Below are 19,092 nucleotides of genomic sequence, written 5' to 3'. Positions count from 1 at the left end.
TACAATGAATGTTTAGATGATGCATATATCGAACTTTTGATGTCCTGATATATACACTCTATAATGGGAAACAACCATCCTCAACATGTCCTCTTTATTTCAATATCCATTACAAATCATTATACAGTCACTTTCAGGCATTGTATATGGTAGCTGATCCAGTGCGTGGAAAATGTCCCGAAAGCGTGCTATTTCGCTGCTTTCTTGGCCTGTAAAAGAGCATCGTCTATTTATATGACATGATCAATATCACATTATTACAAACTGTGTATTTGGCTTGGAATCGTACTCACTGCGTTCAGGAAGCATGTCTTGAGCGCCTGAAATTCCTTCACACAGAGATCCTTCTGCAGCTCCTGTTTACCTATGGTTGTAGCTGTGACACATTTCCCATAAGCCGATGCCTGAAAGACACGGGAAGGTGAGTAATTGATCATTCTTTGCAGGACTTTGGCCAACTTTATACTTCAAGTCATACCAAGAAAGCTATGACTTTGAAACAAATGCAAAATGCAATGCATTAAGGACAATGTAGCTCTTTGACAAAGGTCAGCAAGTGTGCGTCCTACATCCCTCGGTTCTTACCTCTCCCGGACATTGAGCCAATATCTCGGGGAAACGTCTTAACTTTTCACGGCTTCGGGTCCACACATTTGTCCCAGACATCTTAGTGATTCTCTGGCTCTTGGAAGCAGCGATTGGTGGTACTTGTGGGCAATCACCGACTGGATCAACAACGTCTAGTTGAGTATAATATACAGTAAAACATGTTCGATTCGGAATAATGTATTTTATGTCCTAAAATAGTTCTTATTCAATCCATTAGTAGAACCTCCTATATGTTTCATGGGCAACGCCATGTTGTTGATCCTGTGTGAACGTCAGCAGAGCGTCATCTTGAGAGATACGATTTGCCTGTTTTTCCTTCAATCAAGGTGCAACGTCCGTTCTCCTCACGTTGATTCGATGGTTATCAAAATGACCAAAAAGGCGAGAGCCAATGGCATTAAAGGTTTAACTGCCATGTGATTTGCAAGCTGTCAATTTTGAGCCCGCCTCCTTACCCCAGAGCGATGTGGAAGATGAGTGGCCTCCTGCTATCTAGATTGCAACATCATGGCAACATTTATGGAACGCGTTGCATTTGTTCCCAAAGTAGGTTCTATGTTACTCAACTTTTGTCTCTTTACTTTAATTGTGTGGTTTGACAATCAAGAAACCGCTTTTGATGGGCTGGGTTGTGGCCATCAGTGTCCAGCTAACCAAGCTAGCCGCTAGCTTAGCATACAACACTATTGGGAACTTTGGAATGACAGCTTGTTTGGTTATTAACAGTGTGTTACATGCAATGGGTCCCCGAGTGTATTTTAGCTCTAGCTAGCTTCAGCGTAACAATCCTACCATCCGATATGTCTGTTTTGACACTTTTCAACCTAGAAAAAATATGAGCTCTAACTGTGTACCCATATGTCGCCCTCTTCAAGATGCCCACCCTGATGAAGGCCACAGCAGATGATGAAAACCCCTGCCCAGGCTACCTATTTCAGGAAATAGGAAGTATCCTTTGCCAGTTTATATGGTGAAAGTCACAGTATGTTTCACGGTTTATGTATAAAGCACACAGAAATGCTCTCTATTGACACAATTGAGTCCCATGTTTTGTTTTTTCTTAGCTGTATCAGTTGACTGTTTCAGCTGATCAAGTTGAAGCTGCCTACAAGAATATATAATATGTCTTATTACCAGAAGTTTGTCGGTTCCGTGCAACATTTAGCTGTGAGGGCAGTTACAATAAGGATACCCTCCACATGGGTAAAATCTTTATCTGATGAAATCTTTCATTAGATATGATGAGTTATCACCCACAAACATATATTTCGATGGTGTTATTCTTGTTATACTGTAACAAGCCAACGGTTTGCTCTCTTTTTCCAGTAGTCAGATACTATTAGCGGAGGTTAATTTGCTGCCATCTGGTCTGTCCTTTCGTTGTGTTCTTAACCGTCCAATAACTGTAGAAATCTCCCATGAGTCTGCAGGATCTGGTCAGTTTTTGTTGGAGTATCTTCTAGACCGACTGCGGGTCGACTCCTGTCACGTCAAAATTAAGGTGAAATCACTAACTGTTTGTGAGAGTATAAAGAGATTCTAAAACATGAGGCTATAGTATGCGCGTTATGGATACATTCACGAAAATCATGGGGAATATTACCCAATATTGATAAATAGCATGATATGCTTATTAATTTGGAATACTACACATTAATCATCAGTCTGAGGGTCCTAACCTTGATGTTTATGGATATTTAATGTATGGTATCCGACTAAAATGAAAATTATTCATTTATAACCTCATATTTTGATTATTTTAAGGGAATATCTTCTCATCGTAATTAATGTAGACTATAAAACTTGGAATCATGTCTTTATCAATATCTTAGTTTCAAAACGATACCAAGCCATTCCAAAAATATGAACTGCTATTGAAATATCGCCCATCCTTTCTCGGAACGTGATATTGGATTGTTTTGAATGCCGTACAATACCATTTAACGTCATAGCAGTGAAGAGTTTGTGTGTGCTCAGACTAACCGCTTCTGCGTCTGTTTGTGTCAGGTGTTGAAGATCTTCGTCCATCTCTGTGCTCATGGCTCGCATCACTTCCTCACTGAGCTCAGAAGAAACTCCACCTTCATCCAACAGGCATCAGGTGAGAGGAGCTGTCTCTCTCCACAAACTCACTCCCACTAAGTCTCAGTGTCAATATATAGGTGCCAAATATTAAAAATCTTTAACATATTACAACGAATAAATATGGGTCATACACATAGTAAGATAGTGGATAATATATAGTTAAGTAGTAGTACCTGTACATTGTCTCACTAGTAAAGCTATAGAAATAAAAACCACGCCATGAGGGATAGTGAAAGAAGAGAGTGGTGCTACCTACTGGATGTTAACAGTATTCTTCCTCCTCTGTCCTCAGTATACAGTGGTCCGGCGGACCCCATCCACGGCACTGCCCTCTTCCAGAAAGTCAGGAACACAGCGCAGGTTGGCTATATATTGTGGTGGTTTTCCTAAACAAAAAACTCCTGTTGCACATTAAGTATAAAATACACACGCACACGCACACACACACACGCCTGTAAAGTTAGATTTATACTAAAGTAAATGCTGTGTTTTCACAGGAAGTGGGCAGATTGCTCTTCACAGACACGATCTTGGAAAAGACCCCAGGCGGCTGCATAGCTGCTCAGACGACAGGTGAGGGGGTACCGTCTGACCGGGACGTTGGACTGGACTGTCCGGATCAGAGTTTTTTTTTTTATTGCATTTCTATTCCAATTTGCAGCTAGATGATTTGTGAATTTATTAAAATGTAGATACATGTTATTTGTTGTTTGAGACAGCAAACAGAAAGAGACCGCAAACAGTGCCTCTTAACCGTCTCCTACCGATACTTCCTAAGATATAAAGTGTGTGTGTGTGTGTGTGTGTGTGTGTGTGTGTGTGTGTGTGTGTGTGTGTGTGTGTGTGTGTGTGTGTGTGTGTGTGTGTGTGTGTGTGTGTGTGTGTGTGTGTGTGTGTGTGTGTTCAGGAATGGGATCTGAGGCGACCCACAGGACGGCCATGCAGGGGTTCGGATGTAGCCCAGGGAAGCAGGGGGCAGGTGCGTCTGTCTTCAAAAGTGATCACATTTGGTGATCTTAAGCTTTGCTAAGACTTGCAAATACTTAAGGTCGGCCACACAAGGCCTAGGCACTAGCCATGGTTCAGCCTGACCCACGCCCTTGGGTGAAGCACCTCACCCCACCCGCCCTTGGGTGACTCTTCAGTTTTCGCTTCCTTCCTCTCTGAGTGGTCCGGATAGATAAAGTGGTTGGGTTGTTGTAATGAGTGGTAACCGTTAACAACACGCCCACCCCACCCCTCCCCCAGTGTCAAGCAGCAGCAGCCTTCTGGATAAGCTCCAGCACGCCGCCGGGGTGGTGGCGAGCGCCGTCCTCCCTCCGCACGAGCAGCAGGGCATCCGTCTCCATGACAACCACTACCGCGCGGCGGCGGCGCCCCCAACGCCCATAGAGGTGGCGGTGGCGGCGTGTGCATACGACCTACCTCCGCGCGGAAACACAGGTTGGCTATGGCTCCCACCGCAAGAAGCACTTTACATTGATACGTATATAAATACCCTTACATGCCCTGTGATGAATTGTGACTTTGATGAAACGTGTGACTATATAAAGAATGACATAACAACATGAAAGATAAACAGAAAAACGTAAATAAAACTATTTTTAACGTGTACATTGAGACAGCAGGGAGTGCCCCATTGCGGCTGGTCAATAACGGATTCGGTGAAAAGTCATCCTCCGCTTCCGTCCTCTTTCCTTCGACCCTTGTAGCTACCAAGAGGTGCCCCGGCCAGGTGGGCGGCGGCTGGGAGGAAATAGACAGCAGCAACGGCTCCTCGCACAACTCCTCTCAGGGCCTCGCAGCCAATAGCCAGGCCTCGTTTGGCCGGAGCAGCAAGTCAGGGGGGACCGGCAGCCAATCGGCTGGCAGTAGAGAGAGCAGTGGGGACCTCTCGGAGAGGTGGGCTGCCTCCTGGCTGTTTTATGGTGTGTGGTTTCCTTTATGTTGCAGCACTTCCCTTATATAGCAACACTTGTTCCTCCAGGGTGGAGGCCATGCAGCTAGGGGACTGTGGCCAGGAGATGGCGCTGATCAGCAGGCTGACCGAAGGCTCCAAGGTCTTCCTGACCAGAGAGGAGAGCCAGTACTTTATCAAAGAGTAGGAGCATTAGAGAATTGAGTTCTACTATGTTAGTTCTGCCCGACTCCTGTTTTTTGTGTATATAACTCACTCTATAGGGGATTTTACTGGTTTTCATTGATTGCACAATGTAACATTGTCTTATATCGGTCTTGTGTGTCTTCTTGTCTGAAGGTGCGCAACACTAAACTGCGAGGTCGTGGTGGAGCTCCTCTCAAGGCAACTCCAGGAAAACTCCCACACTGTCCAAATGGTAACATGAGCCTAAGCTCTGTGTGTGAGATTTATTTTTGTACCCTTGACTCGCAGCACAGCCATAACATTTGTGTTGCTTCTCCTGGCCACCAGAGGGCGCTGTGTGCGGTGGCCTGCCTCCTCACCTGTGACCTCCTTTCTCTGGAGCAAATCTTTGGAGCTACGCGCCACCGGCTCGGCAAGCTGAGCGAGGGTCCTCAGGGATCGTTGACTAACAAAGCCACCAAGGTAGCCGAGTCGTGTCCCCACGTTAAGTTAACACAAAACAGGACCAGCCGGGTTAAAGCACCTTCAGACTGTTCTAAGCCTTCTCTGTGTGATTTCTGTGCCAGATATTGCGCCAGCTCGAAGCCATGCTGGGCGGGACCGGGCGTGTCCTCAGACCGGAAGTGGTAGCCAGCGACCACTTGGCCTCAGATGACCAGCCCTTTAACGCGACGTACCCAGTGGCTCCTCCACCCCTTCCGCCCAGCCTCTCCGCCGGTCTCTCCAGCCTCCGCAGCTACCAAGAGAGCCCGCTGATGTCCACAAAGCCCTCCATGGTCGTCACCGACCGCCCGTCCCCTTCCGGTCGAGAAGAGGACCAGAACGGTTCCTCGGTCCACGACCACGGAGAGGCTCCCCCGAGTGCCTCGGAGGAGTCGGGTGACAGCCAGGCAGAGGCTGCCAGGACTAGCGAGGCAAAGGGGAACTCGGTTGGGGAAAGCAGCCAACGTCCTGGCGGCTGGGAGTCTCTATCCGATTCGGAGCCATCGTGCGTGGGAAGGCTCTCGCTGTTCAGAGGCATGGAGCTGGTGGTGAGGGGGGGCGCCTCCACCTCCTCACCCCAAACAGACCTGACGGATGCATCCAGTCTCAGCCATGATGGAGGAAACCCAACCGCAGATCACCCTTTACTAAACTCTGGAGGTTCCTGTTTTGGTAAAAACAGCAGCGTTGCGTCCCCAAGCAGCCAGACAGTATCAGCCTTTTCCTTCCTTAACTGTTGACGAAGGTCACAGTCTGGATGGTTAAGTTATGTCAATCAAGTCCTTATTCAGTATGAACAGGTATGATACAGGTATGAGCAGATAAAGGTCTGACACTACGCTAGATGTTTTTGCATTTCCAATGCAAGTATCTGATGTTAAAAGCCATAACTATATTCATTTTTCTGCTCATGAATTCATGATCCATAGAGTAAAGCTATAAGAATTGGGTCAACCTCCCCTTGAATTAACGTTCTAACTCTACAATGCTTATTTAAAGTAACAAATCTGATTTACTACTCTTTATGAGCTAATAGAAACACTAGAGAACTTAGGAACTGCATAATTACTTGAATCTGGTATGGGGGCATCCCCTAGTATATACTAGTTCATGCGACTAGGTATGAACCAGACTCAGCTCTGGAAGGATATGAGTGTGTGCTGGATAGGTCATGCTGTGGCCTCTCTTGCTGTCCACAGTTGGTCCACTTAAGACCATGCACTATCACCCTTAACATTGGCAAGTCATCCACAAATCCGCAGAGTGGAGGACCCTCTGGCGCCGGGCAGTGCAAGGCACTGTGGGTTTGAACTCTGTGCAGTGTTATATAAGTTCTACAGGTGACCGAGGTTATGCCTCCGGTTTGTTGCAGGAAGCTAGATCTCTTCAGTGCAGGGCAGTCACTCTTGATTCACATGTTTACACAACATTAATTTTTATCAAAAATTCTACAGTATGAAGTGTCTGTTAAAGTGTCTGATAAAGTTTGTTTCGTTTTTTGTAGGTACGAAAGAGTAATGAGTCAGTGAGGTTTTATTTCTATGCTATTTATACCATCATGTTGAATCCTGTCCACAAATGGAATGCATAGGGCATATCGGTGCTTGGTAACAAGTTGGAAAAATATAAGATGAAAAAAAGTGTGATAAAAAAAATATAGTGATCTGGAACCGGATCGGCTTAGATCAAATAACACCAGCTTTGAGTATCATAGACAAGAATGGAAAGCTATATAGGATTCCTTGCCTATTTAGACGGTTTGGATTAATTGGATATGAACTGCAGAATGCATCCCAAATTCTGCTTGAAATAACAAATGGTACGAATAGTGTGACTGCTATTAAAAGACAATAAAACAACCTTCAGTGTACTCACCCACACACACTTGGCTTTTATTGGGTCAAACTTTCAAAATTTGAATTCATTTTGATTGAGCATTTGAATATGGAAAAAGGAACAAAGCATAAAAATGAACAGACATAAATCCTGATTTAACTTAATGAACACAGTGTCTTGGTCATACCACACAGGCCATGGAGCAGTAGGTAAAACAAACTTTCAATCAACTGCTTTGTTTCATTTATTTGTGCATAAAGAAAAAAAAAAAACATAACTTTACAAACGGAACTGAATAGTTGTATGGAGCACCAAGTTCTCTTGTGCATCTCCCTGGCAGTGTCTCACCTACAGGAATTCACTCCAAGGAGCCTATAAATAGCCAGGGTCTTATGTGAAGCAGCGTCTCAGTGGCGACCAATCTTCTCCGTTACCATCAAGCCGCACCAAACCACGCTCCTTTCAAATATTACTTTTAATCACGTTGGTTATCTATCCACAAATACACACACAAAGAGTTCAGAACTCGATGGGGGGGTTTTCCTTACAAATAGCAAAAGCTGATTTTGAGTTGGCCTTCCGTTACCAGTCGGTGTGAGGTGAGTCGGATGCATGGACCTTGTAAACTTGCTGCACATGGAAAACACTGGACGACTCGCGTCTTGAGTAAACAAGAAGAAAGACTGGATAAAGTGTTTCGCTTTGTGTAGCACTTTGATCACACACACCTCATCGTCATCTTTTCAATTAGCACCAATGAAATGTTTGCACGACAACAACACTTGCATGTAAAAGAGAATGTTGCCCTCTTCCTAAAGTGCCTGAAGTACATACATACGGTACATACATACTGACACCACACACAGAACTACAGTGGATGGGCTATGGAAAAGGCAGGTATTCCATATGATCTCCCCCCCCCCCGCCCCCCGGGCCCACCATCCAAACACACACACACGCACACACACATAAACACGCACTCTCTCTGCTTGCCCTATGATTGCTGGTTGCAAGGCGGGACCAGCCAGGTCAGGTTCTGATGGGCCAGGAACAGTAAGGTGGGGAGAGCGCGGGGTCAGAGGGCGGGACGTCACCGCCGTCACGTGGAGTCCGGCAGAGCTCTGATCTGCATGCTGCTGAAGTGAGCCTCCCTCAGTAGTCTGTTGATGTGGTGGTAGGAGACACCAGCAACGCCGGTGCTGCTGCTACTGCCGCTGCCGTTGCCATGGAAACCCTGCAGTGAGGCGCTGGCAGAATCCTCGGGCTGGGGGCTGAGGGAGCTCGGGCCGCGCGTGCATAGACTGGTGCCGGCTAAGGTACCCCTCTCCGGACTACTGACCCCACCGCTGCTGTCGCTGCTGGATGACTGCTGCGGACAACCAAGAGGAAGGGAGACGCGTGACATCGGGAGGGTGGCACCCGCGACGGATTAGCCTGCTAGTTTAGATAGGCACTGCAGCATGCGTGAAGAGATTTGACCCCGGAGCGGTGCTTAAAAATGTCAGATATTCATCCATGTTTCTATTTATTGAGATCTGAGTTGAGGCAGTTGAGGGACAACCATTTGCATGTCCCTCAATGGCAGCCAAGCCACACTATAATTTCAACTACTTCTGCAGCTGAACCCCAACATAAATTGAGTATTTAGAGTAAAAGAGGTAATTGATCAAAAGTCTGATCTATAAATGGAGGCACAGAGTAAAAAATGACAGCATTGATCCAATGAACCCAAGAACCATTTTTTCAGCTTACCTCTGAATCCCAGACGTCTCTCCCCAGGTCCGAGACTATCAGGTCATGTCCCCCTCCTGACCTCTTGGCGTTGGGGTTCAGCTGTTGGCCCTCCTCGCTGTCAGAACCACGGCGACGCTTCCTGTGCGTTTTAAACAACAACAAAGACAATGAACCGAGAGAAAAATACCAACATCGCTACCGCCAGTGAATTATCAGAAACACTCCTTATCAGCAATGGATATTGACTATTGATGAGGCCACATAGAAAAATGTCTGATGGTACTGAAGCAAAAAGCAGAACATAAGGCTCAGCGTTCATGGTTACGTTACCTGTTTTCGGTCAACATTTTAGGCGAGTCTCGACGGACTAGCAATATCTCGGGGAAACAGACGACAGTACCAGGGCTGGGCAAGATGACGATGTAACCGCTCCGTAGATCGTCCAACACAGATGTGACATTAACTACAGCTTGGCACTATAACCATCTCAGCTCGCTATGGCTACACTCGGCTAGTAGGGTTCGGGTCCAGCCTTACCGAAGCAGTCCCGTCACCAAAATAAAGATATCCCCACGAACTGGCAAATCTAAATCTAAAGACAGCGTGTCCTCCGAAGCTTTGACATTAGCAAGGGACGATGGGGACTCTGAAACCGAGCTTCTCCCTGGTTATGCAACGATATCTCGAAAAAACTCCAGTCATGACAGGAGCGGTGACAAGCTATCAAGCTAACATGGCTAACTTGAAAGCCACAACGGGACCAATCCTAGTATATCAACCTTCCGCTTTCGTATCGCCCTTCGTCTCTCGACGTATCTATATGTAATGGAAACTAACTCTACCAATGGCTAAATGATCCCCGCAACAGCCTGGACCACTCGGTGAGTTTGTCAACTTAGCGGCGGCCGGGAATCATAGAAGTATGAAGACCGCTCACTTTTTCCTAAGTTAACGCCGCTGACTAGAATAGCTTCTGGTTGGTAACCGTCTGCTGCGCAGCTGCTGCTGTTTACACGACGCTGCGTAACCTGACGTCACATCCAATGCGGAAATTGTGTCGGCATGTCAACAAGTATGCATAGATATACAACTGCACTCATATTAGGCTAGTTCATTCATTGATATCTTTAAATATCGTGCGAAGAAACAGTCCGAGCATTTGAATCGTACGGTGTTAGACAACATGGGAGAAACTACTTATTTCGTGTGTGTGTGTGTGTGTGTGTGTGTGTGTGTGTGTGTGTGTGTGTGTGTGTGTGTGTGTGTGTGTGTGTGTGTGTGTGTGTGTGTGTGTGTGTGTGTGTGTGTGTGTGTGAACATTTTTCATCATATATTTTTTCCTGATTGGAATACAAAAAGAACGCCCAATATTAAAAGCAATAATATTAAGGTAAGGTAAGGTAATTTGTACCCGAGGGTAGATTTGGTTGCAGGTAGAAAGAAAGAATTGGCTGCATACACGCAGACAACATTGACATCATCGACAGACGGAGACCTAACAGTGCTCCAGACATAGGAACATGGATAAAAAGCATACAAAAGGTTATTACTATCAAAAGATGGATAAATACTAAATGCAAGTCATCATGGCAGATACAAACTTGCATTTAGTATTTGGAGATCTAAGAGAGGAATAAAGACTCCTGCCTTAAGGGTGAGAAAGAGCTAGATATTTGAAGTACTTAGAAGGTGCTCAGGGGTAGAGCAGATCATCTGGGACCTGGAAGGCTTGATCGCCAGCTCCTCCTAGCTAATAGAGTGGCGAAGTCACGCCCCTTCCGGTAGGGCTCATGGGACCTTTGAGATCGAAAAATATGAATGGGTGTCAATGGAGAGAAAATAATTATTTTCTGGTCCCGGTCTTTATATGCCCTGGATTACACATATGTTGTTTGTGGATTTAAAGGATTATTTTTCATGCAAAGAGTTCGACCGTTTATTGTGCAATTGTTCAGATAAAGGCTGTAGAGAAAACACAACGAGAAAGACTACACGGCTCGTATGTGACGTCACGCTCCCTGCGACTGGCGTGGAGAAGACCGACAATCTTCCCATCGGCATCACTGAAATTCTGCACGTGCCCCGACTTATAATGGTTTTCACCTCTTTCGATGCTTTTATCCTCCCCTTGGAAAAAGCGGTGAAGTGGGGCAGAGAGATCGCCATCTCTGTGCCGAGTTCCAAGGGCGGGTGTGGTGACGTATATCATATGCGTCGAGAGCAGCGAAGAGCTGTAGTTCACAAAGCGGCCTCACATAAAACCTAAAATTATCTAACTTCTTCACGAACATTTTTAGTTTTCTTTGCATGAAAAATTATCATTTAAATCCACAAACAACATATGTGTAATCCAGGGCATATAAAGACTGGGACCAGAAAATAATTATTTTCTCTCCATTGACACCCATTCATATTTTTCGATCTCATAGGTCCCATGAGCCGTCGTGGTGCCCCTGAGCAAGACAACCTATCTACTGCAAGATGGACACTGCAGTCGATGTGGGAAAGTTCATATGACCAGGTTATTTGAGGCACCCATAGTAAAGCGCTATGAGTTGCCTAAGATTAAAAAAGTGGATTTAAAGTAGGCCTATGTTAATCAAGAATATGTTTATCATGGTTATTTTAAGTATGGATGGATGTTTTAGTAAGTGCACACTTTTGTTTCTCACTTTGTTTTGTTTGTTTGTCAGACAATAACCGATGTGATTGGCAACTGGCTGTTTGAAATACAGCATTGCCAGTGGAAGGGTTGTGTCATGCAGGTCTCCAGCCTCCTGGAAGAGCTCCTTATCCTCCTACAGAGGATAGGGAGAGATATGCTTAGATGCGATCAATTTTTCAATAAATGCCATAGCAATGTCATTTCATTCCCATGACCCTGTCACATGCTTTGATGTCATTTGTCTAAGAAGTCCATCACCATAGGGATAGATGTTGGTCCCTTCAGTCGCAAGAGGGGCTGATTTAGTCAAACTGACCCACAGGGGAAATTACATGGAACCTTCTATGCTTAATGCAAGCATAGCCGATGAGATTGTTACTCATCTGCTAAAAGGAAGACAGAAAGATAGAATAGAGGGGCTCCAGAACATTTTGTGTTTTTTATTTGTATTTCCTATATGCCAGAAGGCTCACATTTCACACATAAACCCGTTTGGATTTTGCTTTTTGATTGAGAAATAAGTCTATTTTTATCAGGTAATGCTTTCCAGGACAGAAGAAGGGGAAGGACTTTCCCAAAACAAGCTCTACCATTCTACTTAATTGCGCCCTGCTGCGATAGCCCCAACCCAACCAAGCCTCCCAAACTCACAAGATTGGCTCCACAGTTGCCTGGCCAACCTTCGGACTTGATCAATACAGTTGGTTGTGCAGTTTATAAGGAAGGAGAACTTGCAATTACATGGTCTTGCCTTTGCCCAGACTCTGAGACTGCCATGATCCACTATGCCTGTTCCAACCAACTACATTTATTTAATCGATTTCTACAGAATATAAATTGGGTTACTGAAAGTCATTGATTCGACAAATAAAAATAAGAGAATGTATAAAGAAATACTATTTTATTCATTTGGTTGTGATAAATGACACTACATGTGAAACAATACAAAGGAACTATACATTAAAAACATTTTTACATAAAATAAGTTTTATTTCAAGGTTCTTTAATACTTTGTAGTGCCTGAATTAAGTGTATTGTACTACTGTAGTTTGCTACATGCCATGCTTATTTGACAAAAAATAATTTTCCCATCCTGTTTTTTAGACGGTTCCTTATTCTTACAGCAAGATCCTTCAGTGGTAAGTAATTGATTTTCAGCAAATTGCAAAGAACAGATCAGGTATCTGCCCCAACAGATTTGGTTTCTCTATACCACAACCCAGCCACTTTTGACGACTGAAGACACAATACCTGTCTGGATGATCAAACCATCGGTCTCTCCTGGCTTCCCTCCAACAATGGTTACATATATAAAATGCTGTTATGCCATTGTTTTAATACGTGGCAGAGTCACACGCTGATTGCTCTTCTGCAGAATTAGTATAAAATGTAATTTTGACAAATTAGATTGGTATTGTGAAGTCATTGCAGTGGTTTAATCACCCACAGTTATTGTCCTTTAAACACTATAGTCATATGTGTTTGTGAAGAATTAATATGTCCCAGTCACATGTCATCATTCGACTAACAGAAAATATTTTGGCTTGCAGCAGTACTTACCCATGTACTGATTGTGTAACATTGTGGATTTTTACATCCAACATATAAAAGATAGGCAAATACATCTTTCATAAGGCACATTATCAATGTCATGTATATTTCTGTCTTTTATCCATTGCTGCTGGTCGATTTTTTTAATAAATAAATGGAATGTTTTGTGCTTTTATTGAGTACAGTGAGTTTGAAAATAGAGAGAGATGGAGAGAACCTCGCTTTAAGACTGCGGTTGTTTCTTATCTCAAACACAACCGGCCTCTGTTTTACCATTTCTCTCAGCTCCTTCTCGCTGGTCCTGGACCAAATCAACCACTATCTCTTCATGGCCTCTCAAAGTGGCCCCTCCTTCGTCCGAAGGTTTTGTCCTACGCTCCGCGACGTCCTGACGTTCGGCCGGTTGAGCTTCGCCCTCGGGGTGGTCCGAGCGCTTCATGCAGGGGGACCACCTCTTGGCAGGGCGCACCAGGCCCAGAAAGAGGGCGCCCAGTCCCATGCCGGCGGCACACGAGTAGAACGCAGAGCCGTAGTTCTGCGTCTTATCCACGAAGAAACCTAGGATGGGTCACGTGATTAATAAACAATCTTATTATTTCCTTAAGCAGACGCTTTGATCCAAAGCTGTTTAGGGCGATATACAGGTGGGATAGTTTTAAGCTAACCCATCTGAAAGCTGTTTATCTCTACACTGTCCGCAGCCTACCTGTAGTCTTCCCAATCCACCCTACCTGCTATCGAATAACCTGCATCTGAATACACTGCAATAAGACAATTCTGATAAAACCATCTGCTAATTGTTAAAGGAGTCCCCAGGCGACTTTTAACCCCATTATTCTTTCCCTGAGGGTCACCCCATGTTGAGGGAAACTAAAAAACAGACACAAGTTGGTTCCTTACGAGACAGCACCAGATGAGACAGCCACTGGCTATCGGCTAGTATAGGCCTCCTGGATATGTCAACGGGGTAATACTGTTTCGCCACACTATTTGAGTTAAACGAGCACGGGGATGTCTCGTAAGGAACCCACTCGTGTTTCATAGGTCTTGGAATGGTTTTCTGAATGCGTTTAGAAGCCCCGAAAGCGGTAACGCTAACCCCATAGGTTAGCGTTATAGCTATTCCGCAGCGCCGGCAGCCAGTGCATATCTCTGGCTTGGTCTGATCAATTGTCGTCTGGTTTTTAGCTTCCCTCAACATGGGGTGACCCTCAGGAAACCAACAATGGGGTTAAAAATCAGCAGAATTCTCTTATAATAGTTAAATGTAGTGAAAATATCACTAGCAGTAATCACTTAGTTGTCAGTTTCTTCTGCCATCAGGTGAATTAACGCATATGAAATCCGTCCGACCAAATAAGGACATCCCGTCGGCCCTACCTCCCAGCGGCGGGCCGGCCAGCCCGGCGAAGCTCTGGATGAAGACGTAGACCCCGGCCGCCGACGCCATCCTCTGGATGCCCACCACGTCGTCCTCGGCCAACATGGGGATGTGGCTGCACGATATGCAGCCCATGAAGAAGCCGAACCCGGAGCAGCACACGGCCAGGCCGTAGAACTCCCTCACCAGCGCGAAGGCCAGCAGCACCAGCGTCATGGCGACCACGCAGCCCAGCAGCACCATGAGCTTCTGCCTCCTGACCCACGGCCGGGACAGCAGCCACCCGGCCGAGAGGCGGCCGACCACCTCGGCCACCGCCATGATGGACAGCATGCAGGAGGCGCGCTCGCGCTCAACGCCGCGACTCACGCTCAGCTCGATGATGTAGAGGGGCGGCGCGAAGAAGCCCAGCGTGGCGCACAGCCCGAAGAGGGAGTAGCAGATGAAGCTGCCCTCGCGCAGGATGGAGAAGTCGAGGAGCTTCGCCATGGGCCGGGAGGCGACCGCCGGCTCGCCTCCGTCCTCCCGCTTCACCTCGTCGTCCGTCCCTAGTTTCTCCTCCTCGCCGCCGCCGGCTGATCGCCTCGCGTCGCTCTCCCCGACTCCCGTCGCTTTTTTCTCGCACGTGTCCTTCATCATCCGGCCCTCAGGCCCCTCCTCCGACGACACGCCAGAGTCGTCGGAGCTGAGCGAGTCTCCGTGGGTCGGCTTCGTGTCCCCGTCGTGCCGGTCCTTCTTCGTCGTCGTCGTCGTCGCCGCCGCCGCCGCCGCCGTCAGGGAGGGGTTCCACTCTGTGGCGGGAGACTCGTCTCGGCTCAGCGGCACCTTCTCTTCCTGCCGGGCGGGCCGGATCACGATGGGCCGGAGCAGAGCCCCGCACAGGATGACGATGCCCTGCAGCGCTCCGATCACCACCATGGTGTGGCGCCAGCCCATGTGATCCCGCAACGCAGAGAAGGCTGCCGGGAGGGGGAGCAGAGGACATGTGTCCTTAAAGCGGCCCTCCAACTAAGTCAAACACAGGAACTGTTTGATCATTATAAAGCAGAACAATAATAATGATAGAAAGGGGAGATAGACTGCTAGATACAGATTGTTCTACAGACAGAAAAGAGACAGATGCCAGAGAAAAACATAATCAGAAGGTCTAAACCAGAAAATTTACTTTTTCTAATGCATTAAAAGAAATGCAGGAAAACGCGATCGACTCATTTCCCCATTGTGATGACATTCCCAATCGAGTCGTCTACAATGCTCCACATGTGGACATGTGGTGCATTGAACCCCACACGTCTCGTCGTCCCCCCCCTCGGGGTCCCCTCAGTGCGCTCACCGGGGGCCAGGGCGAACATGGCGACGGACTCCCCGGTGGAAGCCAGTGCCGTGACCAGGGAGCGTCGGCGGTCAAAGTACTGGGATAAGATGGTCACCGTGGGCAGGAAGGTCAGACAGTAGCCCAGGCCTGCCGGGACAAGGACAAAGACTTACACGTTTTAAACCCAGGCATAAAACAACCGGTGATAACATGGAAACCGCTTCAGGGAAATGTAGAATGAGGAGAGGAACCTCAACCTTTTTGCCGAGCCGTACCTGCAACCATTCCCATAGTGATGTACATCTGAAAGATGGAGGTGGTGAAGGCAGTGGTGATGGTTCCCAGGGAGATGAGGACCCCTCCCAGCATAACAACCGGCTGGAAGCCGAAGCGGTTGGACAGCACCGACGCGAGAGGGGCTGTGGACGAGTTGAAGGGGGTCGGGTTTGCTTACTACCTACAGCAGAGAGGCCAGAAAGGCTCTGTAACGCATTAGCTTCCTTGTATTGCTCTCATTCATACTTAAAGAGTCTGCCAAATGAATGAATGTTGCCTAAATGTAAACAGGAAAACACTCTCAACTATTTCCCCACCAAGAAAATGTATAGTGTAATTGCATTGAATGTCTTGTCTTTGAGTAACAGTTGCCTTTGAGTATGGTTCACTGCGGTGAGAGATGTTTAGGAGAGATGTTTTTCACTTTCACAAGGTAACCAGCCATACTTTTCTTTCTTAAAGCCACTCTCTGACCAACGGCGTTCACTGATGACCTCTGACATCTTTCACACTCACCCATGAAAGTCATGATGAAGACACAGATGGAAAGGACCCAGGAGACCTTGCTGTTGCTCTCCCCAAACTGCTTCACCAGGTCCTGGAGGAAGATGCCGAAGCTCTTGATGGTGCCGTAGGTGAACATCTCGACCAGGAAGAAGGCCACGGCCACCAGCCAGCCCCAGCCACCGTCTGGGATCTCCTGGTACTCGTTGGGGCGGAAGAGGAGGCATCCTCTGAGCCCATGGACAGCCATGGCAGAGGCTGAGCTAAAGAGAGCATAAAGGTGGATTTCGGTGAGTCGGTGTGTGTGTCACTGAACGTGTCCATTTTTTGCCTCGTCAGAAAACCCAAAAACAAACAAGCTTTGGATTAGTAATATTCATGGCTAACTTTAATAGTGCACAACTTCTCAAAATGTAAATTAGAAACAGGTTTTTAAAGAGGCGGTTTGATCCAGAATGCACCCTTTAAACTGTTTTCCTGAAGGCTATTACCTGCACATGTAATTACAAGAATCTAAAGCTTTTTCAGTTTTGTGTCCCGGTGCAACCTGATTCTAAAAAACATATTGTCAACCAAACATAACGCTGTAGCACAGTGATTAACCACCGTATGGAAATTGACGAAGGGCGCACCAGAGGGTGGCCCTTTTAAATTTGAACTGCTCCTATGTTGCAATACTTACGGTAAAATAATAATTTATAATTCACGGTAACATTGATCCCGCCACACTTCCGGAGTTAACGGAGGCAACAACAACTCACTGGAGGACAAGAAGTCAATTTTTCAGTGCAAGTCTCTTTACACGTCAGCGTGGCATTTAACACAAAGTATACTAACCAGATGCAGACACGGACATTATAGTTTAGGTACCGGTATTTGCAAAACTATAGCCTAACTAGTTAGATGCTACTGTTTACGTAGTCTAATTTCTTTCGCCATAGTAATTGTTAGTTATTATTACGTTTTTATTATTCTCACTGTCGAATCCCTACCTTGGTTAGTGGCATGATTAAATCCCATGCCTGCGGATAACCGAAGAAAAGAGATTACCATCAGGATTTACTTGATATCAAGACTACAGCGAAACCACTCCTCAGATCCAACCTCTTGTTAGCCATTAGCCAGGCTTTAACATAGTATCAGCGTATGCGATTCTTTTTCTACAAAACATCTTTGCAAATACATTTCTTGCTCAGTTTACTTTCCTTGATAGTCTTATTTTCTAAATTGACCGAGGGCAGTCTCGGGGCATAATAAATATGATAATGTATTATCATATGTAGGCCTAATAATATTTAATATGATAATATTTAATTTAATCATATTTAAAGTTCAGTCAGATGCAAACATATTACACGTGGATCTTATTTCGAGTAGGAGCTCACGGAGAGATCATGTTGAAATGTATAGTTATAATACAGAGGCATACAAAAGAGGAAGGACAGTCACATTCTGGCCCCTTTACTTCGGAAATGATTCAGCCCCCTGACCCGATTTCTAGGTCTGAAAACTTGGTTTTTCAAAAGCTTATCAGCACTCAGCAGTCCTCTTGCGATGACCATGTGCATATCAGAAGAGCCTGGGTGGTATCTCGACCTAAACGTTGGGAACCACTGCTGGCCGATGGACATTTCGGGAGGCCCCTAAACCCCTTCTGACAGATGACAGGCCTGGCCAATAATCACTGAAGCCAGTAAAGTCTGGTAGTAATTAAGATTATATTTATATAGAACTTCTTCAAACATAAAGTTGACAGAAAAAAAAAGAAAAAAAGACTATCATACAATGATCAAAGAACCAGATCATATAGTTAGATAAAGGGGAGACTAAAGTACACCAACACTGAACAGATCATCTGACTAAGCAGACCATTGTTCTGGACCAAATTGTAGGAGGAAATATAGGCGACGTTAGGGCTACCACACCATCTACAAGGGATTTAGAAAGTATTTCCAAATGGGTGGTGACTATAATCTGCCCTGGTATTTAAATAAGAATATCCATTGATATTAAATTACCTGAAGTTTCAGTGTAGAAGTTAAATACCCTTCACATAAAGTTAACGTCGGCCATACATACTTAATCTATGTTTGGTTTACGGCAGTTCCGTCCGCTTTACATCATAAGGAGACTGCATTGTGTGAAGCCTTCGATGTCCACCATGTGGCTTGACTCCGACTTCATCGGTTTGTCTGAATGAATCCACTTGTAATAAACCAATAAATACACAAATTACTACTTTTGATTATGTCATTAAGTCCCACCGACCCGAAGTTTGAGCCTGACAAGTGAGTTGACAAGTGAACGCGATTATGGTTGACATAGCTCACCGGTTGAGACACAGTTGCCGGGATCGCTCCTCGCCAAGCCGCTGTAAATCCCGCTCTGAGGCGAGGTTATTAGGCTAGGCTAAGTTGCACGTAATGCCTTCATGGTCCTCGGTCCACACTACCTTCTGCGTCTTGGTATTAGTTGTAGTAGGCGCGACTTGTGAGCGATCGGGTTACTATAGATCCTTGTGCCGGGTTTGAATGAGAGAGAGAGAGAGA

General features: G+C 45.9%; 5 protein-coding genes across 7 annotated transcripts in view; 2 read left to right on the top strand and 3 right to left on the bottom strand.

Moving 5' to 3' along the window:
• Nucleotides 1-77: 77 nt before the first annotated feature.
• Nucleotides 78-872, bottom strand: ndufaf8 (NADH:ubiquinone oxidoreductase complex assembly factor 8). Its single transcript, XM_060036889.1, has 3 exons — nucleotides 586-872; nucleotides 294-404; nucleotides 78-209 (listed from the first exon to the last, which is right to left on the bottom strand). The coding sequence occupies exons 1-3, from the start codon at nucleotides 664-666 to the stop codon at nucleotides 189-191; spliced, it is 213 nt and encodes a 70-aa protein (XP_059892872.1). The 5' UTR covers nucleotides 667-872; the 3' UTR covers nucleotides 78-188.
• Nucleotides 873-971: 99 nt separating this feature from the next.
• On the top strand, nucleotides 972-7,161 carry tepsin (TEPSIN adaptor related protein complex 4 accessory protein). Its single transcript, XM_060036886.1, has 13 exons — nucleotides 972-1,155; nucleotides 1,485-1,557; nucleotides 2,019-2,110; nucleotides 2,617-2,710; nucleotides 2,987-3,054; nucleotides 3,192-3,267; nucleotides 3,602-3,673; nucleotides 3,943-4,137; nucleotides 4,407-4,596; nucleotides 4,682-4,795; nucleotides 4,952-5,030; nucleotides 5,126-5,260; nucleotides 5,365-7,161. The coding sequence occupies exons 1-13, from the start codon at nucleotides 1,117-1,119 to the stop codon at nucleotides 6,019-6,021; spliced, it is 1,884 nt and encodes a 627-aa protein (XP_059892869.1). The 5' UTR covers nucleotides 972-1,116; the 3' UTR covers nucleotides 6,022-7,161.
• Nucleotides 7,143-9,869, bottom strand: si:dkey-21c1.1 (uncharacterized protein LOC100150256 homolog). 2 transcript variants are annotated; one of them, XM_060036887.1, is made up of 3 exons: nucleotides 9,182-9,869; nucleotides 8,870-8,990; nucleotides 7,143-8,486 (listed from the first exon to the last, which is right to left on the bottom strand). In XM_060036887.1, the coding sequence occupies exons 1-3, from the start codon at nucleotides 9,196-9,198 to the stop codon at nucleotides 8,217-8,219; spliced, it is 408 nt and encodes a 135-aa protein (XP_059892870.1). In that variant the 5' UTR covers nucleotides 9,199-9,869; the 3' UTR covers nucleotides 7,143-8,216. The 2 variants fall into 2 exon arrangements, with proteins under 2 accessions (XP_059892870.1, XP_059892871.1); XM_060036888.1 differs by having other exon boundaries at nucleotides 7,143-8,483; nucleotides 9,182-9,857.
• Nucleotides 9,870-12,400: 2,531 nt separating this feature from the next.
• On the bottom strand, nucleotides 12,401-19,086 carry LOC132445977 (monocarboxylate transporter 7-like). Of its 2 annotated transcripts, XM_060035993.1 has the most exons (6): nucleotides 18,874-19,086; nucleotides 16,556-16,806; nucleotides 16,039-16,182; nucleotides 15,782-15,910; nucleotides 14,448-15,407; nucleotides 12,401-13,625 (listed from the first exon to the last, which is right to left on the bottom strand). In XM_060035993.1, the coding sequence occupies exons 2-6, from the start codon at nucleotides 16,791-16,793 to the stop codon at nucleotides 13,315-13,317; spliced, it is 1,782 nt and encodes a 593-aa protein (XP_059891976.1). In that variant the 5' UTR covers nucleotides 16,794-16,806; nucleotides 18,874-19,086; the 3' UTR covers nucleotides 12,401-13,314. The 2 variants fall into 2 exon arrangements, with proteins under 2 accessions (XP_059891976.1, XP_059891977.1); XM_060035994.1 differs by lacking the exon at nucleotides 18,874-19,086 and having other exon boundaries at nucleotides 16,039-16,220; nucleotides 16,556-16,695.
• The window catches only part of LOC132445978 (arylsulfatase G-like), a 10,509-nt gene continuing 8,408 nt past the window's right edge, over nucleotides 16,992-19,092 (top strand). The window contains exon 1 of the mRNA XM_060035995.1: nucleotides 16,992-18,246. The gene's annotated coding sequence lies outside the window, so the exon portion shown is untranslated. The remainder of the gene's footprint in view (nucleotides 18,247-19,092) is intronic.

This window comes from Gadus macrocephalus, chromosome 18, assembly GCF_031168955.1.
Source record: "Gadus macrocephalus chromosome 18, ASM3116895v1".
Taxonomy (NCBI): Eukaryota; Metazoa; Chordata; class Actinopteri; order Gadiformes; family Gadidae; genus Gadus; species Gadus macrocephalus.
Note: the sequence above shows the minus strand (reverse complement) of the source record. Positions and strands in the feature narration are given on the sequence as shown.